A 16,364-nucleotide genomic window follows, 5' to 3' on the forward strand; every position below is an offset into this window, starting at 1 on the left:
TGGCGAAGCTCTGGGGGTGCTTGTCTGCGTAGACGGTGAGCCGCAGCATGCCGAGCCTTTGGTTCGCTTTCATCCATGTCAGAAAGAGAACGCGTGGTATGGAACGAGGTTATATACGCATTTGAGCATTTGACCGCAGGGTGACATGGATGAAAACGAACGAAAGCGGAACCGCGGAACAAACGCACCGACAGCAGTCAACTTTTTGTTTTTATTTTGATGCTTATGTTCGCTTTCTCTTTTCTTGAGGAATATCCCTAGCAACGAGAAAAGAAAATACACACACAGACACAGAAAGGGTAACTCTTTAGCCTCGGCATAGTCAGATATTCTCCGTTCCACCTTACGGTGTACCTCGATGGACGCTACAAGTTACACGAGCCATTCCATAGATCGTAGCAATTGTGTCGAGACTTCGCGCTCCCCGCGTCGCTCCGCCCAACCAGGAGGGCACGTGACATCCTCCGGTGGCATGTATCGTCTTTTGCAGTTCATCGGAACATGAAACAAATTCTTAAGGCGAAAGCCTCATATGTCTCATCCGTCTCATCGTTCAGTCGACCTTCAAAGTCCTTGAGCGAAAACATGTCGACGATACGAAAACGACGCAAATACGCCAAAAGTGCGTCAAAAGTTCTTCGTCAGAGAGCACGCTGTCTTCGGAAGTTCGCTCTTACCGGGATCACAGTCAACGCCACGATCCGTGTGAGCCAATGAAACGGCGCCAAAAGTGCGTTGTCAGAGAGCGCGCTGTCTTCGGAGGTTCGCTATCAGGCTTATGTCACCACTGAGGCGAATTAGAGGCAATGAAATTAAGAAGGATGACAAAGCGAATTAAGAGGAATCGAAGTGAATTAAGTAAATCATGGGTGTTTGTCTTTAATGCATCGGCGCTTGGGGCTTTCGCCTTCAAGTCGTCTTAGGGATATGAGTCCCTGTGACTTTTGAAGTGTTCGCCTCTACACCGACTCGCCGGCGCCAATTAATGCTGCACATAGACGTGAAATACACCTACTAAGTTTCATTATTATTGAGCTGTCTCCATGTCGTTGCTGCCGTTTGTTTAGTCAACACTGAGCCACTAACGCCACCGTCGCGCATATTTATTTACTTCGCGCCCCCACCCGCAAGAAGGCGCTTCTCACATTTTATCACGCCGAACCGTTTCCCATAACCGGTAATCGCCAGATGAGATTACGGTTTCGTCCAGGTTCATGTTCAAAATCAAATGTGTGGTTTGGATTACAGTTCTGTTCCAGTTCAGTTTAAAATAACAATATTGCTCGTTTTTCGGTTTGGGCTGGGTTCGGCATTATGCTTAATATCTACCTGCTAATCGCGTATGATTATAACAGTCGTTTTGCTGCGTCTCGCGGAGCCCGGAACACCACCTCGTCTATCAACAACTCTTCAGTTTTGGTTGCTTCACGAGCCAGTGAGACAATCCAGCCGTCAGTCCCCTGCAGTGAAATGATGCTGTTTCAATAGCCAGTTTTTATGCGCTAGCGAATTGCGCCATCAGCTTGTAGGCCCTAGATTAAAATCGGCGCAGCTCGCATGAGAACCTGACCCCCCATTCCATTTCCACTCCATTCCGGGCAAAAGGCGTCTATATTTGCATTCCCATTCCATTCCCCTTAGCGCTATACTCCTCCACAACTGTTCTTGGCAGTGTAGCGTGAGGTACAGGTACCCGTTTCCTCCGCCATTTTGAGTGCTGAATAAAGCTGTGCGCGGGCACTCCTCCTCTCCACTGCATTGCCAAAAAAAAAGTTGTCGTCGAGTATAGTTGTAGCTATTCCATTCCCATTCCATTCTGGGGTCGCGTAAGTGCGGAGTGATTCTGGAATCATTCCAACTCCCGGAGTGGTGACTCCGAAACACTGATTTCTGGATATACTTGCAGAGAGCGTAACTTGCAAAGGGTCAGCGCTGACGGCATGCATGTTTTTGGCCCTAAGGTGGACGACCGCGAGTGGCACAAGGTGGACCTGAGCGTGTTCCGTGACCACGTGGTGCTGTACCTGGACTGCGAGAAGCACTCCAGCCTCGAGCTCACCACGCCTCGGGCTCCGATCGACGTGAATGGCGATGTCAACCTGGCCAAGTTCGAAGCAGACCTCAGCACCGTGCCGGTGAGACACGGTCCAACCTAAAGGCTTGTGCGATTTACATTGAGTGTCTTTTCGACCTTTCATGATTCATCCCGTGCTCGCCGTCCGTTATCAAAACAATATATTTTAACCAATACTCACATATACTGTCTGCCCGAAAGAGCGTTTGATGACGTTGCAATCATGATCAGCCTACCTGCAAAAACAGGTATGCTCATTTGCTAATGACACAGCAAAGCGATTAAATATTCTTAGAGCCGGTCGTTTGAAAATAATATGCAAATTGCATGCATGAGGCTATTTATTTTTATTTTGCGGTGAGAGTTTGATTGCTTTGGAGTGCGGATGAAAGGACAAAATGGGGAAGATTTTATTGCTACCTTGCATGCCTATCCAGATCAGAGATGGCAAAATTACTTTCAAAAAGTAATTCAATTACATTACTAATTACTTTCTGAAAACAGCAAAAATGTAATTAAATTACATTACACAATACTGCAGACTAAAGGTTGCATTACAATTATTTTTCAAAAGTAATAAAATTACTTTGAAATTACTTTGACATAACTTTTGATATCTCGAGGCAGTAATTCGTGCTCATTTTAGTTACCGTATACACCAACAGAGTGTTTACAAAACAAGCCCTCACTTGCCCCCACCGCTGCGCTGCGCATGAGCAGCGCCACCGCAGTGATGTCACGTCAAAGAGCTGAGTTGGTCTATATGTACCAAAACTCGGATCTTCCTGTTTGCACCGCAACAACCTTATGTGCCTCAAAGGGAACCATACTGAACAGTGGTTTTGCTGGCGCACACGGCATTAGTGTTAGACATGATGAATAGCTTATTTAGGTGTGACTCAGAAAGACAGTCGACTCACCGGTTTCGCGCTTCATTCAACGGTGAAGGTTCTTACTAAAAGGGGGATATGTTTCCGTCTTCCTGATTTAGAAGTTGCACTTCGTGTCAGTTTGTTCAGTCAGGCAATGGCAGCTCGTTCTTACAAGGAGTCGTCACGTGAAACGTTTCCCTTCCACCTGGGACGCAATCTAATTCTATTCTCCCGAGAGCACTATACTCGGCGATAGCGTCTCTTGGCAATGCAGTGGAGAGGAGGAGGGCCCGCGTACAGCTTTGCTCGGCGCTTAAAATGGGAGATGGAACGCGTGCCTGTACCTTCCATTGCATTGCCAAGAAAAGTTGTCGCCGAGTATATTTGACCTATTCTCGGTCATTCCTTTCAAGGAGCATTTTTCCGAAACACCCGAAGAGTCCAAGCTTTTGCGCATTGTCACACAAAGGGCCCGGATAATTGCTAAGTAGAAGCGTCGCCAGTTGGGGAATGGCGCGAGCTTCCTAAATTCTGTACTTTCCCAACAAACGGAGGGCGATATCTGCTTGTAGGCTTATTCCCGAATAAATTTCCCAAGGCGGAAGGAAGCGAGGCATACCGCGAGCGGCAGCTGCTTCGCTCGAGGACGCACGAAACGCTCTAGGGCTTTGACAAGGCATTTGGAATTAACTATTTATTCCGGACGTTTGTTGTTCACAATGGTCGAAGCTTACGGTTTGACCTTGCTTGACGAAAGTACAAGGCTGGGGTTCTGTTTGTCTTGTCCTCTCAGGTTTTAAATTATGTTTAACTCACCGGTGATGTGCCCGTCACCTTGTAGCCTAGGAGCCGTTCATACCTAAGCTGACGCACCCCCAGCTTAGGGATGAACGGTGAAAGACCTGTTTGTTGGAGCAGTCACACGTCTATCGTTCGCTAACGTAACCACGCTCTCGTTCATACCCACGCGCAGAGAAAGATACGGGGCACGTGATTAAACGAAGGTGTTCGATTGGTTCTGGTTAGCTTGCAGCTCCCACAGCACTGTCAGCTTAGGGATGAACGAAGTATAGTATCGTCGTGATGACGCGACGCCGTGAATCTGTCGTGTCTGGAGTTCGTAAGCCGTTGCCTTCTAGCGATGTCTAACCCAGTGACTCTATTCTACACGCATACACGTAAACTTTTCTCCTTCGCCTTTCCAGCCCTCCTTTGTGCGTCTGTCCAGCTCTTCGTACAAGGCTTTGCGCTCAGGTGGCCGTCGATTATTTCCTCTGATGCTCTTTCACAACATTTCACCATGCAAAATAATTTTTCTCTTCTTTCTTAGCTTGCCAACGAATTTTCTAATTTAGGACAAAAGTAATTAATAATTTTCTCGAAATTACTGCCTAAAATTAATTATTACATTACAAAATTACTAGCCTAGAGAAGTAATTAATTACATTACTAATTACTCGAAAAAGTAATTTAATTACTGTAATTCCATTACAGTAATGTCATTACTGCCATCTCTGATCAAGATCCCCCAATACACGCAGCTCGTACAATGGCTCTTCGCCCTAAATCTGGAAAACGCTGGATATCGTGCAGGGCTGTTGCTGAGTTCATAACCATGAGGTTTCTTTTATAGTTGGATCTCCAGTGGATGGTGATGAGCTGCAATCCATCCAGACCGGAAAGGGAATCGTGCATCGAGCTTCCGGTAAGTGAACTAACCTGAAGCTTCCAACCTTTTGTAGAAAAATGGTTGCACTGGGACGAACAGCTCGATGTTCAAAGCTTGTATTTAGTGTGTCAGAGCATCAAACTACCAAAAGTGTCCAACAGACGACTCGATATATCTGAGCCAGAACACCGGAAACAACAGGTGCCATAATATTCGAGTCACGACATCTTGTCGAATATTCAAGTAGGTCGAAACATTCATCGAATCAATGGATCCAGCCGAGTCCGACCATTCAATCTAACGTGTCGAAACACGCGGTGAGTCAAAATATCCAATGTGTCGCATGGCGATTCAGTCAGAACATTCATTGTATCAGAACATTCAAAAAGGTTAAGACGTTCATCGAGCCAGGACATGACTGCATCAATCGAGATAATCATCCACCCTTGTCGAGCCATCAACGTACCCGAGAGCGTTCAGACTTCGTCGTTGACACATTATTCTGCACGACTGGAGGCCAAGGCTATATTCAACCACCCAGTGCCTCCAACGCGTCGCTACTACCCAGGCTTAGATGCGTCTTCAACCGAACCCAAATCATGTGACCCACGAGAGTTATGCAAACGACCCGGCTGGCTTCTGACATCAGCTAGGCGGTGGTACTGACGGTGGAATATAGCATGCGACGCTTGTTAATTCGGAGAGCAGGTCGTCTGCTTTTGCGCAGGAGGTCGGTGACGTCATAATGACGCCGAGCTCTGATTGGCTTTGATTGAAAGGATAGTGGGTAGACCTCAATGCCAGATGCTTTCAGGTTTAGCCCCTATTTATTTTTTCAATCAGCCGATAAGAGCTCGGTGTTCCGACATCATCGCCACCCCTGCGCAAAAAGCAGACGAGTTTGCGCTCCGTATAGACTGAGTTGGCAAAATTAGTACACTAATTTGACATATTATAACGCAACATTGCGTAAAGTGCTGTAAAACCTTCTCAACTTTATGAACTTCATGACGTAAACTCAAGGCGTTAAAGCAAGATGCAGGCATACTTCGGAGTCATTAGAAAGACACAGCGACCTGAAATTCGAAAAACAAATCTTAAAAATTTAACGTATCGGAGTTTTGCAACTAATAGCGCACACTCTCATCAAGTTTTATTGCAATGTCTGATATATTTACAGAAAAATAAAACATTATCGGTGATCCGACGATGCCAAATCACGTTATCCTCTAATTGCTGTGCTCCGCGTCGGTTAGGCTTAGAATGATTATAGTCGCGTTAGAAAGAGCCTTCGTCGCCTCACAATTTCGACACATTAACCAAGTTCGGTCGAGAGTAAACACTACATGAGGATAAGAACACCATATAAATCTCACTTTTAAGAGGCTGTGCGCACGAACAAGACTCGGAAGGCCCGTCCTGATTGAATAGAAACCTGAAACTATAGAACCGACATCCGTTTATAGGGAGTCATGTGGGTTCGTCTGCTTTGTTTCGCGACGACGCTCGCCCCGCCTACAAGCGCTGAAGCTGGTTTGTGTATCGGAAGCATATCAAATTTTTAACTCGTTTCACAATCAATGTCCATACGACGACAACCAAACACACTCGAAGAAAGCGTTTGAAGCTCCGATTCGCTCAGCAAAACCACACAGCAGATCAGATGCATGGAAGCGGAAGGCACTGCCTATGTGCCCCTGGTGCCTTTTAGTCGCCACGCGGAAGGGTTTTTACCTTTCTGCTTTGCCTGGGAGGCCGCCGTGTACGCACCGTTCCTGCGCAAATAAAGCACTTATCACTTGCCACCATCACAAAAATAAAATGTAGAAGCTTGAAACAGTTTTTTTTTTCTTTCTCATTTTCACTTTTTTCACTGCAACTTTTATTTGAGGAGATCTATCGTTTCGACGCATTATCAAATTTATTCTTCGTTGTCGACGTTTCTGCACTGAAATCTATTAAGGGATGTGGCTAGATATCTATTTCTTTATTTAAATGAAACTTTAATTGCCAGAAAGGACGTTTCTGATGGGCAGAAAATGCCCAATAATGGGGAACATTTTCAAGTTGATATATTGCATGGACAAAGCTCAAATTTTAGCGTAGTAAATATATAGCCTTTCTTCCCATATATTTTAATTGAGGCTGAAGCTCAGAAATACCCAATGTTTTGCAGAAATAGTTTTTACTATAGATTTTCTTGCTAAGTTAAGCGACTTTTAATTAGTGCCGTAGCTGTATACCTCATTCTGTAGCTTGTCGGAAAGTTCTCTCAAAGATTAAACTTTGTACAGTGCACTTAAACAGAAAGGTGCATAGACTCTTCATATTTTAACTATCAATAATGAATGACTGATTTAAAAGTTGGCACTTCAAGGTGGAGTCTCCTTGACGAAAGTGAGGGAAAATCAGCCGATCACCCAGCTGAAACTCCAGGTTCAACTGAGCAAACCAAGCCATCATCCGCGCTCCAGCCAAATTGAGTAGTCCGAGCCAAACTAAGACTTCCAGCAGATCTGAAAATTAAGCTGTATCAAAACGTCTAGCTGAACAAAAGAAATAGCCGCTTTGACACTTGCACCTACAAGGTCGATTACACGTGGTGCGCTACCGCTAAAAAGAGTAAAAAAGCTTAATGTAAAAAAATAAAATTGCGCTCCCGTTAAAGCATGGTGTCGTGTTTGTACGTCGTGCTGCAAGTTTGTGCTCTCGCAACGGAACATCATTCTCAGCCCAAAAAGGTGCCCACGGTGCCGCCTACGTTGCCTGTCCCTTCCCCTCCGCCAGTGCCGATAGAGTCGGTGTGCGTGGACTGCCCTCCCGGACCTCCTGGACTAAACGGAACAGAGGTGGGCAGCGCTTCCCTACTCGCGACTTTCTAATCGTGCACTGTCGCACGGATATGTGCTTGTATCTGAATAAAGCTTTTACTTGCAAAAAGGCGAGCGAGGAAACCTAGATTAATGCTAGCCAGCGCCGAGATACTGCAAAGAGGTGTGCGTTTTGTATTTAATCTTGTAACCACTTTATTGCTCGTAGCTCTGTTGGAGGTATGAATCATATTCTTTTTTTTTTTGTGTGTGTATGTTTGTTCCTCCCTGCAACGGCCCCACGGGCCAGCAGTATGTACAAATAAATAAATAAATAAATAAATAAATAAGGCGCCGCAGCAGTGATACTGCCGGCGTTAATACAGCGCTACGTTAGCGCTGCACTGCGGGTGTATACGGCCTGCAAGTTAGTCTGTTCTTTGCGCACCTCGAGCGCTTGTTTCCCTCCGATTTTAAGCAATGAAGGATTCACAATCAACGGAGTGTTGATACAGTGCTGTGTCTCGGCGTTGAGTTACCTCTGTGGTGTATACATATATGAACGGGCCTTTGCAGTGCCACAATGGGCGCGTTCAGTAGCGGCCCCGGAGTCAAGGAGTCACTGACTCCTTCCACTGGACGGCCAAAAGTCACTTCCGGTGCACGTAACTCCGGGGCTTCGGAGTCAAGCTCCGAAGTACCGAGTCCGGAGACGGTGCACGTAGAGTCAAAGGAGCTAAAATGACGTAATTTCTTGACTGGTGACGATTTCCGGCGCTAAAAGAGGAAAAAACAAACAATATGGCGGGATAAGCTGCATCGGTTCTGTCGCGGGTGCGCCGTTTGCTCGCTTTTGTTAATGAAAAGAGCTCAAGGTAAGACGAATAACGCGTTAGAATATCTTTTTCAGGTAAGGCTCTTTCGGAAAATGCATTGGACCGTATTTTGTTTGGTTTGAATATGCTAATAAACAACGTAAACGTTCATTTGACGCCGTGTCTTGATCGCCGTTGCACGGAAACTCGGTAATATTGACGATAGTCCTGTCCGCGCTCAACAGAGCAAAACAGGGTATGAACGCGACTTTGGAAGCCGGTTGGACACTCACGCAGAGCCAGAGCATGATACCGATTAATGTTTTGTTTGCGTAGCTAAATCGGGGTGCACGTTGGCTGAGGCTCGCTTCGGCCGACAAAACCTTGATCGCCAAGCGCGGCCGAACTTCCCGTGTGTATACGAATACATTTTATAGGAAGTTCGTTACGAAGGGAGAACAAACTTTTGGCCGTATAAAAGTATCGCAACCGACGGGGTAGATTCGCTGAGCTCTGTATTTTGTGTGTGCTGACGACGATTTTTGTCGGCTTTTATAACAGTAGCTGCCTTTGCACCGCCAAGCGAAGGGCTCGATCGCGTTGCATCGCTTCGAACAGCAGCGCTGCTGTTCGAAGCATCGCTTCGAACAGCAGCGCTGACGACCTTGTATAAAGACTTCTTCAAAACCGGAGTCAAATAAAAGCGATCGTGCTCGCCATCGTCTGCTTCCAGTTTATTCGGAGACCGTCTGGCACAGGGGAGGAAGCGGAAGTTGTGTAGAAGCAGGTTTGGAGCCGCGGGGTTTTTTGCCGTTCAGTAGGCGCTCCGATGACTCCGACTCGAGGCACTCCGTTCGGAGGCAAGGGAGGCGCTACTGAACGCACCCAATGCCTACAGGCTCCGGTCAGTCGCGACGCACGGGGGAGAGCGAATGGTACGCGTGTCTTCCGTGTGATGGGGCCAGCTAAGCGCTCAGCAATTCTGTCCTGCGGTGAAGTCCATAATCTACTCCACAGGGGACTCTCTGGTGTGGCTCCGACACCTCGGTAAAGATGCACCAAATAGCAGCACCTCAACTATAATATGTGCCACACCCGTTACAATGTTTGATAAGTCATTTATAGGGTTCTAGGGCCGTGTATAGTGACGTCACAAAGAAAGAACACAAAAAAGATGGAATTGAAGGCGGATTAAAATTCGAAGGCAACAAGATTAGGGGAAGGTCAGAAGAGATTACACCTACAGATGATATTCCTAAGTAATAAAGAAGAATAAAATAAGGGTTCAATCAAAATTGACAAAATAAGGGTTATTCCTTCGTGTTTCGCTGACATTTTATTCAGACATGTTTCGGTAGCAGTTCAGAAACCTTGACTGGCGTTAGAAATCTGCCGGTGCGAGCGCATACCTTGTCAGGGTTTCCACATTCTTGACCGATCGCCTCCGAATGGATTCGCATCGCAGACAAGCTCTCATGCCACTGTTTATTTGCTCACGTCATGATCCCGCGGGGGCTCGATCGAGTCGGCGTTAGTTCAGCGGTAGTTCAGCGGTCCATAGCGGTCAAGTGGTGGCGGCAGGCAGCGCCCGCGCCAATGGAGACGGACCGGTGCCCATGCATCTCCTTGGTGCCGGACCAGCCAAGGCCCTTCACGTTGGGTGTCCTGTCCAAAGATGAGCGAGCATCGACCACTCGCGTCCTTGTCGTCGCATCGGTCTCCTATGTTCGTAACACTCCCTTGACCACGTGACCCGTACCTTCGGGCTACAGCCTACACTTGGGGATAATGTCAGTCCCATTTCGGGAACCACAGGTCACGTGACGTCATGCTCCGCGAACAGATGCAGCCGTGGGGAGGGGAAAAGCGGGAGACGATTGAAAATGACGGAAAGGGTTATCACAAGCCGAGTAGGTGTTGTGGTGTACCGAAAGCCCAAAACTACGCCACTTTCCCATTTATTTGTTATGAGCTCTACCTTTGCATTTCGGTTACGCCTTTGCACTCGAACTCGCACATTGGTATGGCTGTTGAAGCGTCGATAGCACTTTTGTCGAAGGACGTTACGGTGCTCCAGTACACGATTTTCCTTAGGGAGTTCTCGTAGACCGTATCTACAGTCCCGCAACGCTCTTCGCAACCCGCTAAACGAGATCCGGTACTTCGCGGACAAGGCTATAGCGGCGCGCATGCGCATTACTGCTGTCCTCGTTGCGGAGGGCCAATAGCTGAGGGGTATGCGAATACGGTCTACGTAAACTCCCTATGGATTCAGTAACTCGCGAACCGGTCACTCTCCCAATTTCTCCCTAAAAGGGAGTTCCAGGCCTCCCAGGAGCAGACGGAAAACCTGGAATTCCGGGAGTGCCGGGGATGAAGGGAGAACTTGGCAATCCCGGGGTACCGGTAAGGGGGTATATCTGTTCGCTATACGCCAGCGGTATATTGCTGGGCACCATGAATCTCGGTGCATGAAACGTTGATACAGTGCTGTCCAATGTAATCACAGCAATTGAGGGGAAAAAATATGTACTATTATTTGTCTTCTTTTTTTTTTTTTTTTCGGAAGCAAAGCTTTTTGGGGGCACATTCGCACGACTTCAACTATTTTCCGCCCCACAATTCTTGGTTTGATTGCGATTATAAGGTGTGATATAAAAATTAATCTTCAACATTTTCATTTTTTTTTTTTGGTTCGAACTATCCTTTGAGTGAAACTCATTTCTTGATTTATTTATTAATTTTGTTCTTAGTTTGTACCATGTTCTAATTTCAGCGACAAAGTAAGTTACGCGGTCTCCACTGAGAGCCTATATAAAATACGATATATACTTTCTTGTAGCCGTTGTAGAGTAGAGTGCCCCCGCCATATATTAAGAAAGTTCGAAACAAATACTGTACCCGAAAATTACAGCCGTGGTGCCCTCCCCGTAATATACAAAACACTATAATAAGTAAAAAAGAAGTTGATTTATATATAACCTACATTTCAATTAATCAAGCTTCTGCTATAAAATCATCGTCCTAACGAGCATAACATAAGCTTTCAATCAACCCTGGAACAAAACTGGCCCCTAACCCCATAATCGTCATAAAGAACTCTACGTGTCGTATAAGACTCCTTAACCCAGAAACCCTGTACTAAATTGCGTATTAATAACTGACGAGCTGCGTAATCCTAAGAGCGGAACGCCGGTGGTGCCTAGGGACTACCGGGACTGGACGGACTACCAGGACTACCGGGACCAACCGTAAGTTCACGTCGTCATCGCAAAACTTTAACCGCCTCGAACGTTTTTTTTTTTTTTTTACCTTCTTGAGGATAGTTTGAGGTTGAAGTCTATGACGATTTAAATCGTCATAATGGGAAATGTTTTCTCGTGATCGTCCTTTCTTTGAGATCCACAGGGACCTGTGGGATCTAAAGGCTCGACCGGAGCCCCCGGAGTACCAGGAGCACCGGTGAGTCAGCTTAAATATAGCCTATTTAAATTTATATTACTTTTTACCGGCATTATAGTAGCACCTAGTTTCCTTCAACATCTGCAGTTTTCCGTTGTTGTTGATGTTCAGTTATCATCGAGCTATCTACTGTTGTTTGTTGGCTCACAGGGCTTGAAGGGTCAGAAGGGAGACAACGGAGTTCCTGGCGAACCAGGCGTACCGGTATAGTTCGAATTTCTTATCCGATATCTTGCATGTTATGAGGTTCATATTCGTTCCTCGCAATGACTTTAAAAACATCAGCATATTTGAAGCGAATAAAAAAAAAAAAGGGTGGCATTGGCATACATGATCTCTTCTTCCAGGGGAGCCCTGGTACGATGGGGCCCAGGGGACCACAAGGACTTCCTGGAAGCGCTATTGTGGTACCATATTGTTCGTTCAAACGTTTTGGTGTGGGAATGTTTCGCGTGACTCGTCGTCACCTACATGAGTGCAGTGACACAGCACATTTCATTGTAAAACCACGGCCACTCGATCCCCCCTGATCGAGTGGCCGTGGTAAAACTGTCGTTCACAAGACATTTGTTCCCTTTTGCTAGTGTAAGTTACGTCTGAAGGAGGTAGGGCGGAGGTAAGTAAGGCTGGAGAGGAAGAAGCAGACGAAACGCTGGAGAGGAGAAGGGGAAAGCTCCTCCTCTTTCCAACGTTCCGTCTGCTTCCTCCTTTCTGGCCTTCCTTTCCCTCGCCCTACCTTCTTGAGTTGCAACGGACTACAGTGTCTAGAGACATAAATTTTTGCGCCATGACTACAGATTTCCTTCCCAATAACACAAGTTACTTTGCAAAGGCCGTCCTTTTGTACATTCCGAGTATTCGACAGAAAAATGAAGGACAAGCGTTCAATTTTTTTTTCAACATGAAATGATGGGAGACGCAAGCGATTACGAGTAAATTAAAAGCGATTGTCATCACGGTAATTGTTCTCAATTCCGAGACTTGTAAACGTGACGCGTTCCTACTGGAATATGATTGAGTACCTTGAATCTTTGTTGGGTCCACAACAGAAAATTTAATATTATAACATAAAATTTGTAAGTGAGTCAATTATTGCGACAAAACGAATTAAATTTATGATATTGCTTATAACTTGTTTCCAGACTGAACGATGCAATGTAACCGCTTTAAATTTCGGACTTTCTGAGTAACTATTTCTAACGATGCTCTATCACGTACATGAAATGTAACTCAGATCCAATTTAAATTTATTTCTGAAACCCCGTTTCACTTCTAGAGTCAGGGAGCAGTATTTTGGTACAGCAACGCACGGTGTAGCATGCATGCATAGGGCTTTTTTTCTCGAGTTGATAAAAACTGCAACCATTCCCACAGTCCTCCGGCATGCCCATGCTTCCACAAATTATCTCCTTTTGGATGAATATAATATTTGTCTGTTACATGCTGGGCTGACTCCCCCACGCCCTCCAGACCGAAGGTTCCATAGGACCTCCCGGAGAAGTCGGACCACCGGGGCCCATGGTAAGGTTACCGTTGAACTCAACAGACTCTCGACAACCTATTCCGGTTGATGATCCACTACAGACTCAATATCAAGTTTTAGTGCAGCGCCTGTAAAGCAGTTCCGTACGCTCGAACAATAGAGTTGCGTACGAAACCCATGACAACAGTATTTTCGGCGTACGCAACTAATTTGCAGTACTCATGTACTAAAACTTTATAATACTGATTACTTTCTCGTGTCTCTACTAAATTAAGGCGTATACCTATGTGTGATTTTAGGTTGTACAAAGTGTTGCAGACGTCTGTAGGTACCAACACAGTTTGTGTGACTTAACGCAGTTTCTTCTAATCATCTTTTTATAGTTCCGGAGAACGTGTTTTATTTTGAATAATTTATAATTTTTTTTTCTGGTGCCGTAATTTCTTGCGTCTGTCGAGCTCAAAGCGACGTACCTCTATGCTGGTAGAAAATGAGGCAGACGAGGAGGCGAGAACGCGCAGGGCACGCCAGAACACTCATGTCTGCTTGGAATGATTAGTGGGTAGAGGCCAAGCTATAGTTAAATGTATACTGACTGCACGAATGCGTTCGAACGCGAACGCCTGACGCGGGTGTTCGGCGTTCAGACGCGTTCGAGGAGAGAGTAGACACGAAGACAGCTATGCGGACCGCAAGTTCGTCTGCTTTTTGCCCAGGAGTTGCAGTAACGTCAGTACGGTACGCCGAGCTCTTATTGGCTGACTGAGGTAAAAAAAATTGGTTAAAAACTTTGAGGGATTTAGCATTGAGGTCTACCCACTATATTTTCAATCAGAGCTGCGGTGACGCTGTTCTGACGTCACTGCAACTCCTGCGCAAGAAGCAGACGAACTTACTCCCCGCATAGCTTTGCGTCTACCCTCTAATCGTTCCAACCAGAACCTTGCGCTCTGACGTTACCGCGCGCTCTCGTCTCCTCCTCGTCTCCCTCAGTTTCTACCCGCATAGTCACTGGCAGATGGAACGCAGGGCGCGACAAATCTCGAACATCTCATTATCGTACTGCAGCCAATCATATTGCGGCATTAGACTATGAAAACGACTGAAAATCAAATCAAAAACCGCGAAGCTTGAAAAAAAAAAAAAATTACACTTCGCGTTTTTTTTTAGTTTTTAGTGACTAGAGCTACGACACCGATAAACGGAGTGCGTCGTATAAAGTAATAGACCGTTTTCAAAAGTCCATCGAGCAACATCGGCGGTCGCCATTTGTTGGGCACGGAGCGCGTGATTGGCTCCAGTTTTGCGGAATGGGCACTCCCATTCCATTCTAATTCCATTCCGGGGAATTAGAGTTTTCAATAATTCCATTCCTTTCAACTCCTAAAAATGGGGACCTGGGCCCATTCCCACTCCTGGAATGGCTGAATTGTTCCATTCCATTCCTCTAATTCCTCAACGTAAAAATTGGCACTTGAGAGCTACATTGTGTTGCCGGCATAAGCATCATAAAACTGACATTATCAAACGCATAGACAATTGCAAAAAATGCAAAATGCCTCAAAAAAGCACTAATTTTACTAAGCGGAGCGCTGGTGGCACAAAGTGTTTGTTTACATTGTACTGCAAACATAAAGAAAGCCCCTTGATAAGTCGATGCTTGCTTAAAACATCGGTCTTTCGACCACGTGGCTCGCAACAAACAGCAAAACCTAAATCCACACATTTTTTTTGGCAAACCTTTTTGCATTTGTTTTCTAGGACATACGTGGCCAGCGTGTTTGTTTAATAAGACCATAAAAATATCCAGTTTACACGTGGCGCAGAAATAAGCTATATTATTGTATTCTTCAAATACCTGCACAGCAATACGGCTAGGACGCTGCTGGAAGCGACTCCACGCACAGTGGCAAGAACACATCTTCTGACAAAGTGCAACCTCTACGGCGGAGCACGAGAGGCTGTATAGACCATGTCACGAAACTGCCTTTCTGCAGGTCTACTCAGTTCGGTCAAGCGACAAGAGTGGTGACGACAATCTACTTCACCTTACGATGAACCGCAACATACCGCACGAGAGCCCATCGAAATCAATTCAGTGCCTTCTGAGTGCCGCGTGACCCTGGGGCGTAGCAACGCGCCGTATGTGTAGTCCCCCTCACTGCGCTGGATTGCCTGGGGTGACTCGTAGCGTCCGCAGCGGTCTGTCGCAAGATGAAACACAAGATGAAACCATGAAACCTCTTAAACCTGGGTTACCAGAAAACACACTGGCGCCATCTATTGGGAAGCAGTGCAAACTCGGCGGTCCGGCATATTTTTTTTTTATTTCTCGAGCATTATCCTTTCTTTCATGGCTCGAAAAACTTTTGACAATGTTATAAACGAGCCTTTCTATGGGTATTACGCACATTTGACCTCGAAAATCCTGCAAAACCTTCGCTCTTGTGAAATGCAGTTCCAGGGTCACCGCCTAGATGGCGCCACAATGTCAGTGTGTTCCCTCATTCTAAAAACATTTAAGAAGTTGTAAGAGATCTCGTCTCTCTCAGTCGTACTCGGTCGCAAGAGTGTGAACGGGCCTTAAAGTCAAAGGAATGAGTGGGAATCTGCTAGCTGGCTTGTAAACCTAACCCACTTGAATGTAAAACATATAACACAGAACACAAGCATCGGAACAAAGACCAAGTAAAAGGCGGACTTACACGAGCAAATGTAGTATAAAAAGACACGCGTCGGAGCAAAGTGCAAGAGGAGAAGAGAGAAGTGAATCTCGCTTTGTTTTAATGCCGAAGCAAACCCAGATTTTGCACTTCAAAGGAGCGCGCGCGAATGAACGTGGAAGGCAGCAGGGTTGGCCGCCTGTTAAACAACGCTCCTCGAACTATAAGAACACAATAACTGATCATCGTTCGGCGGCGCGCGAGTCAACGAGTTATCAGAGCTCTGCGAGTTATGAGTCACTTCCGCGCGTGCATGCTCCATACCTTCGTTTCGTTTGCTTGGTGCTTGGTTTCTTGTTTCGCTCGCTCTCGTGTAACGCCAGTAAAGCTCGTCGCCTGCGCCAAAGGCGCCAATGCCCCCCCCCCCCCCCCCCCCGCTCCCTCCCCCCTCTGCTCTTTGCTTTGACGTTTTTTTGTATTGCATTTTTTACGTATAAGTCTGTTAGAGCTCTACGT

At 46.2% G+C, this 16,364-nt stretch overlaps 1 protein-coding gene across 1 annotated transcript in view; it reads left to right on the plus strand.

The window, feature by feature from the left end:
• The window catches only part of LOC120848609 (collagen alpha-3(IX) chain), a 69,564-nt gene that overhangs the window by 20,679 nt on the left and 32,521 nt on the right, over window positions 1-16,364 (plus strand). Inside the window, exons 4-12 of the mRNA XM_040220609.2 lie at window positions 1,962-2,135; window positions 4,580-4,651; window positions 7,348-7,464; window positions 10,557-10,646; window positions 11,447-11,491; window positions 11,649-11,702; window positions 11,853-11,906; window positions 12,050-12,109; window positions 13,173-13,223. Of these exons, the coding sequence (XP_040076543.2) occupies window positions 1,962-2,135; window positions 4,580-4,651; window positions 7,348-7,464; window positions 10,557-10,646; window positions 11,447-11,491; window positions 11,649-11,702; window positions 11,853-11,906; window positions 12,050-12,109; window positions 13,173-13,223 (717 nt within the window). The remainder of the gene's footprint in view (window positions 1-1,961; window positions 2,136-4,579; window positions 4,652-7,347; window positions 7,465-10,556; window positions 10,647-11,446; window positions 11,492-11,648; window positions 11,703-11,852; window positions 11,907-12,049; window positions 12,110-13,172; window positions 13,224-16,364) is intronic.

The sequence above is a fragment of the Ixodes scapularis genome, unplaced genomic scaffold, assembly GCF_016920785.2.
Source record: "Ixodes scapularis isolate PalLabHiFi unplaced genomic scaffold, ASM1692078v2 PGA_scaffold8__174_contigs__length_109621045, whole genome shotgun sequence".
Lineage (NCBI taxonomy): Eukaryota > Metazoa > Arthropoda > Arachnida > Ixodida > Ixodidae > Ixodes > Ixodes scapularis.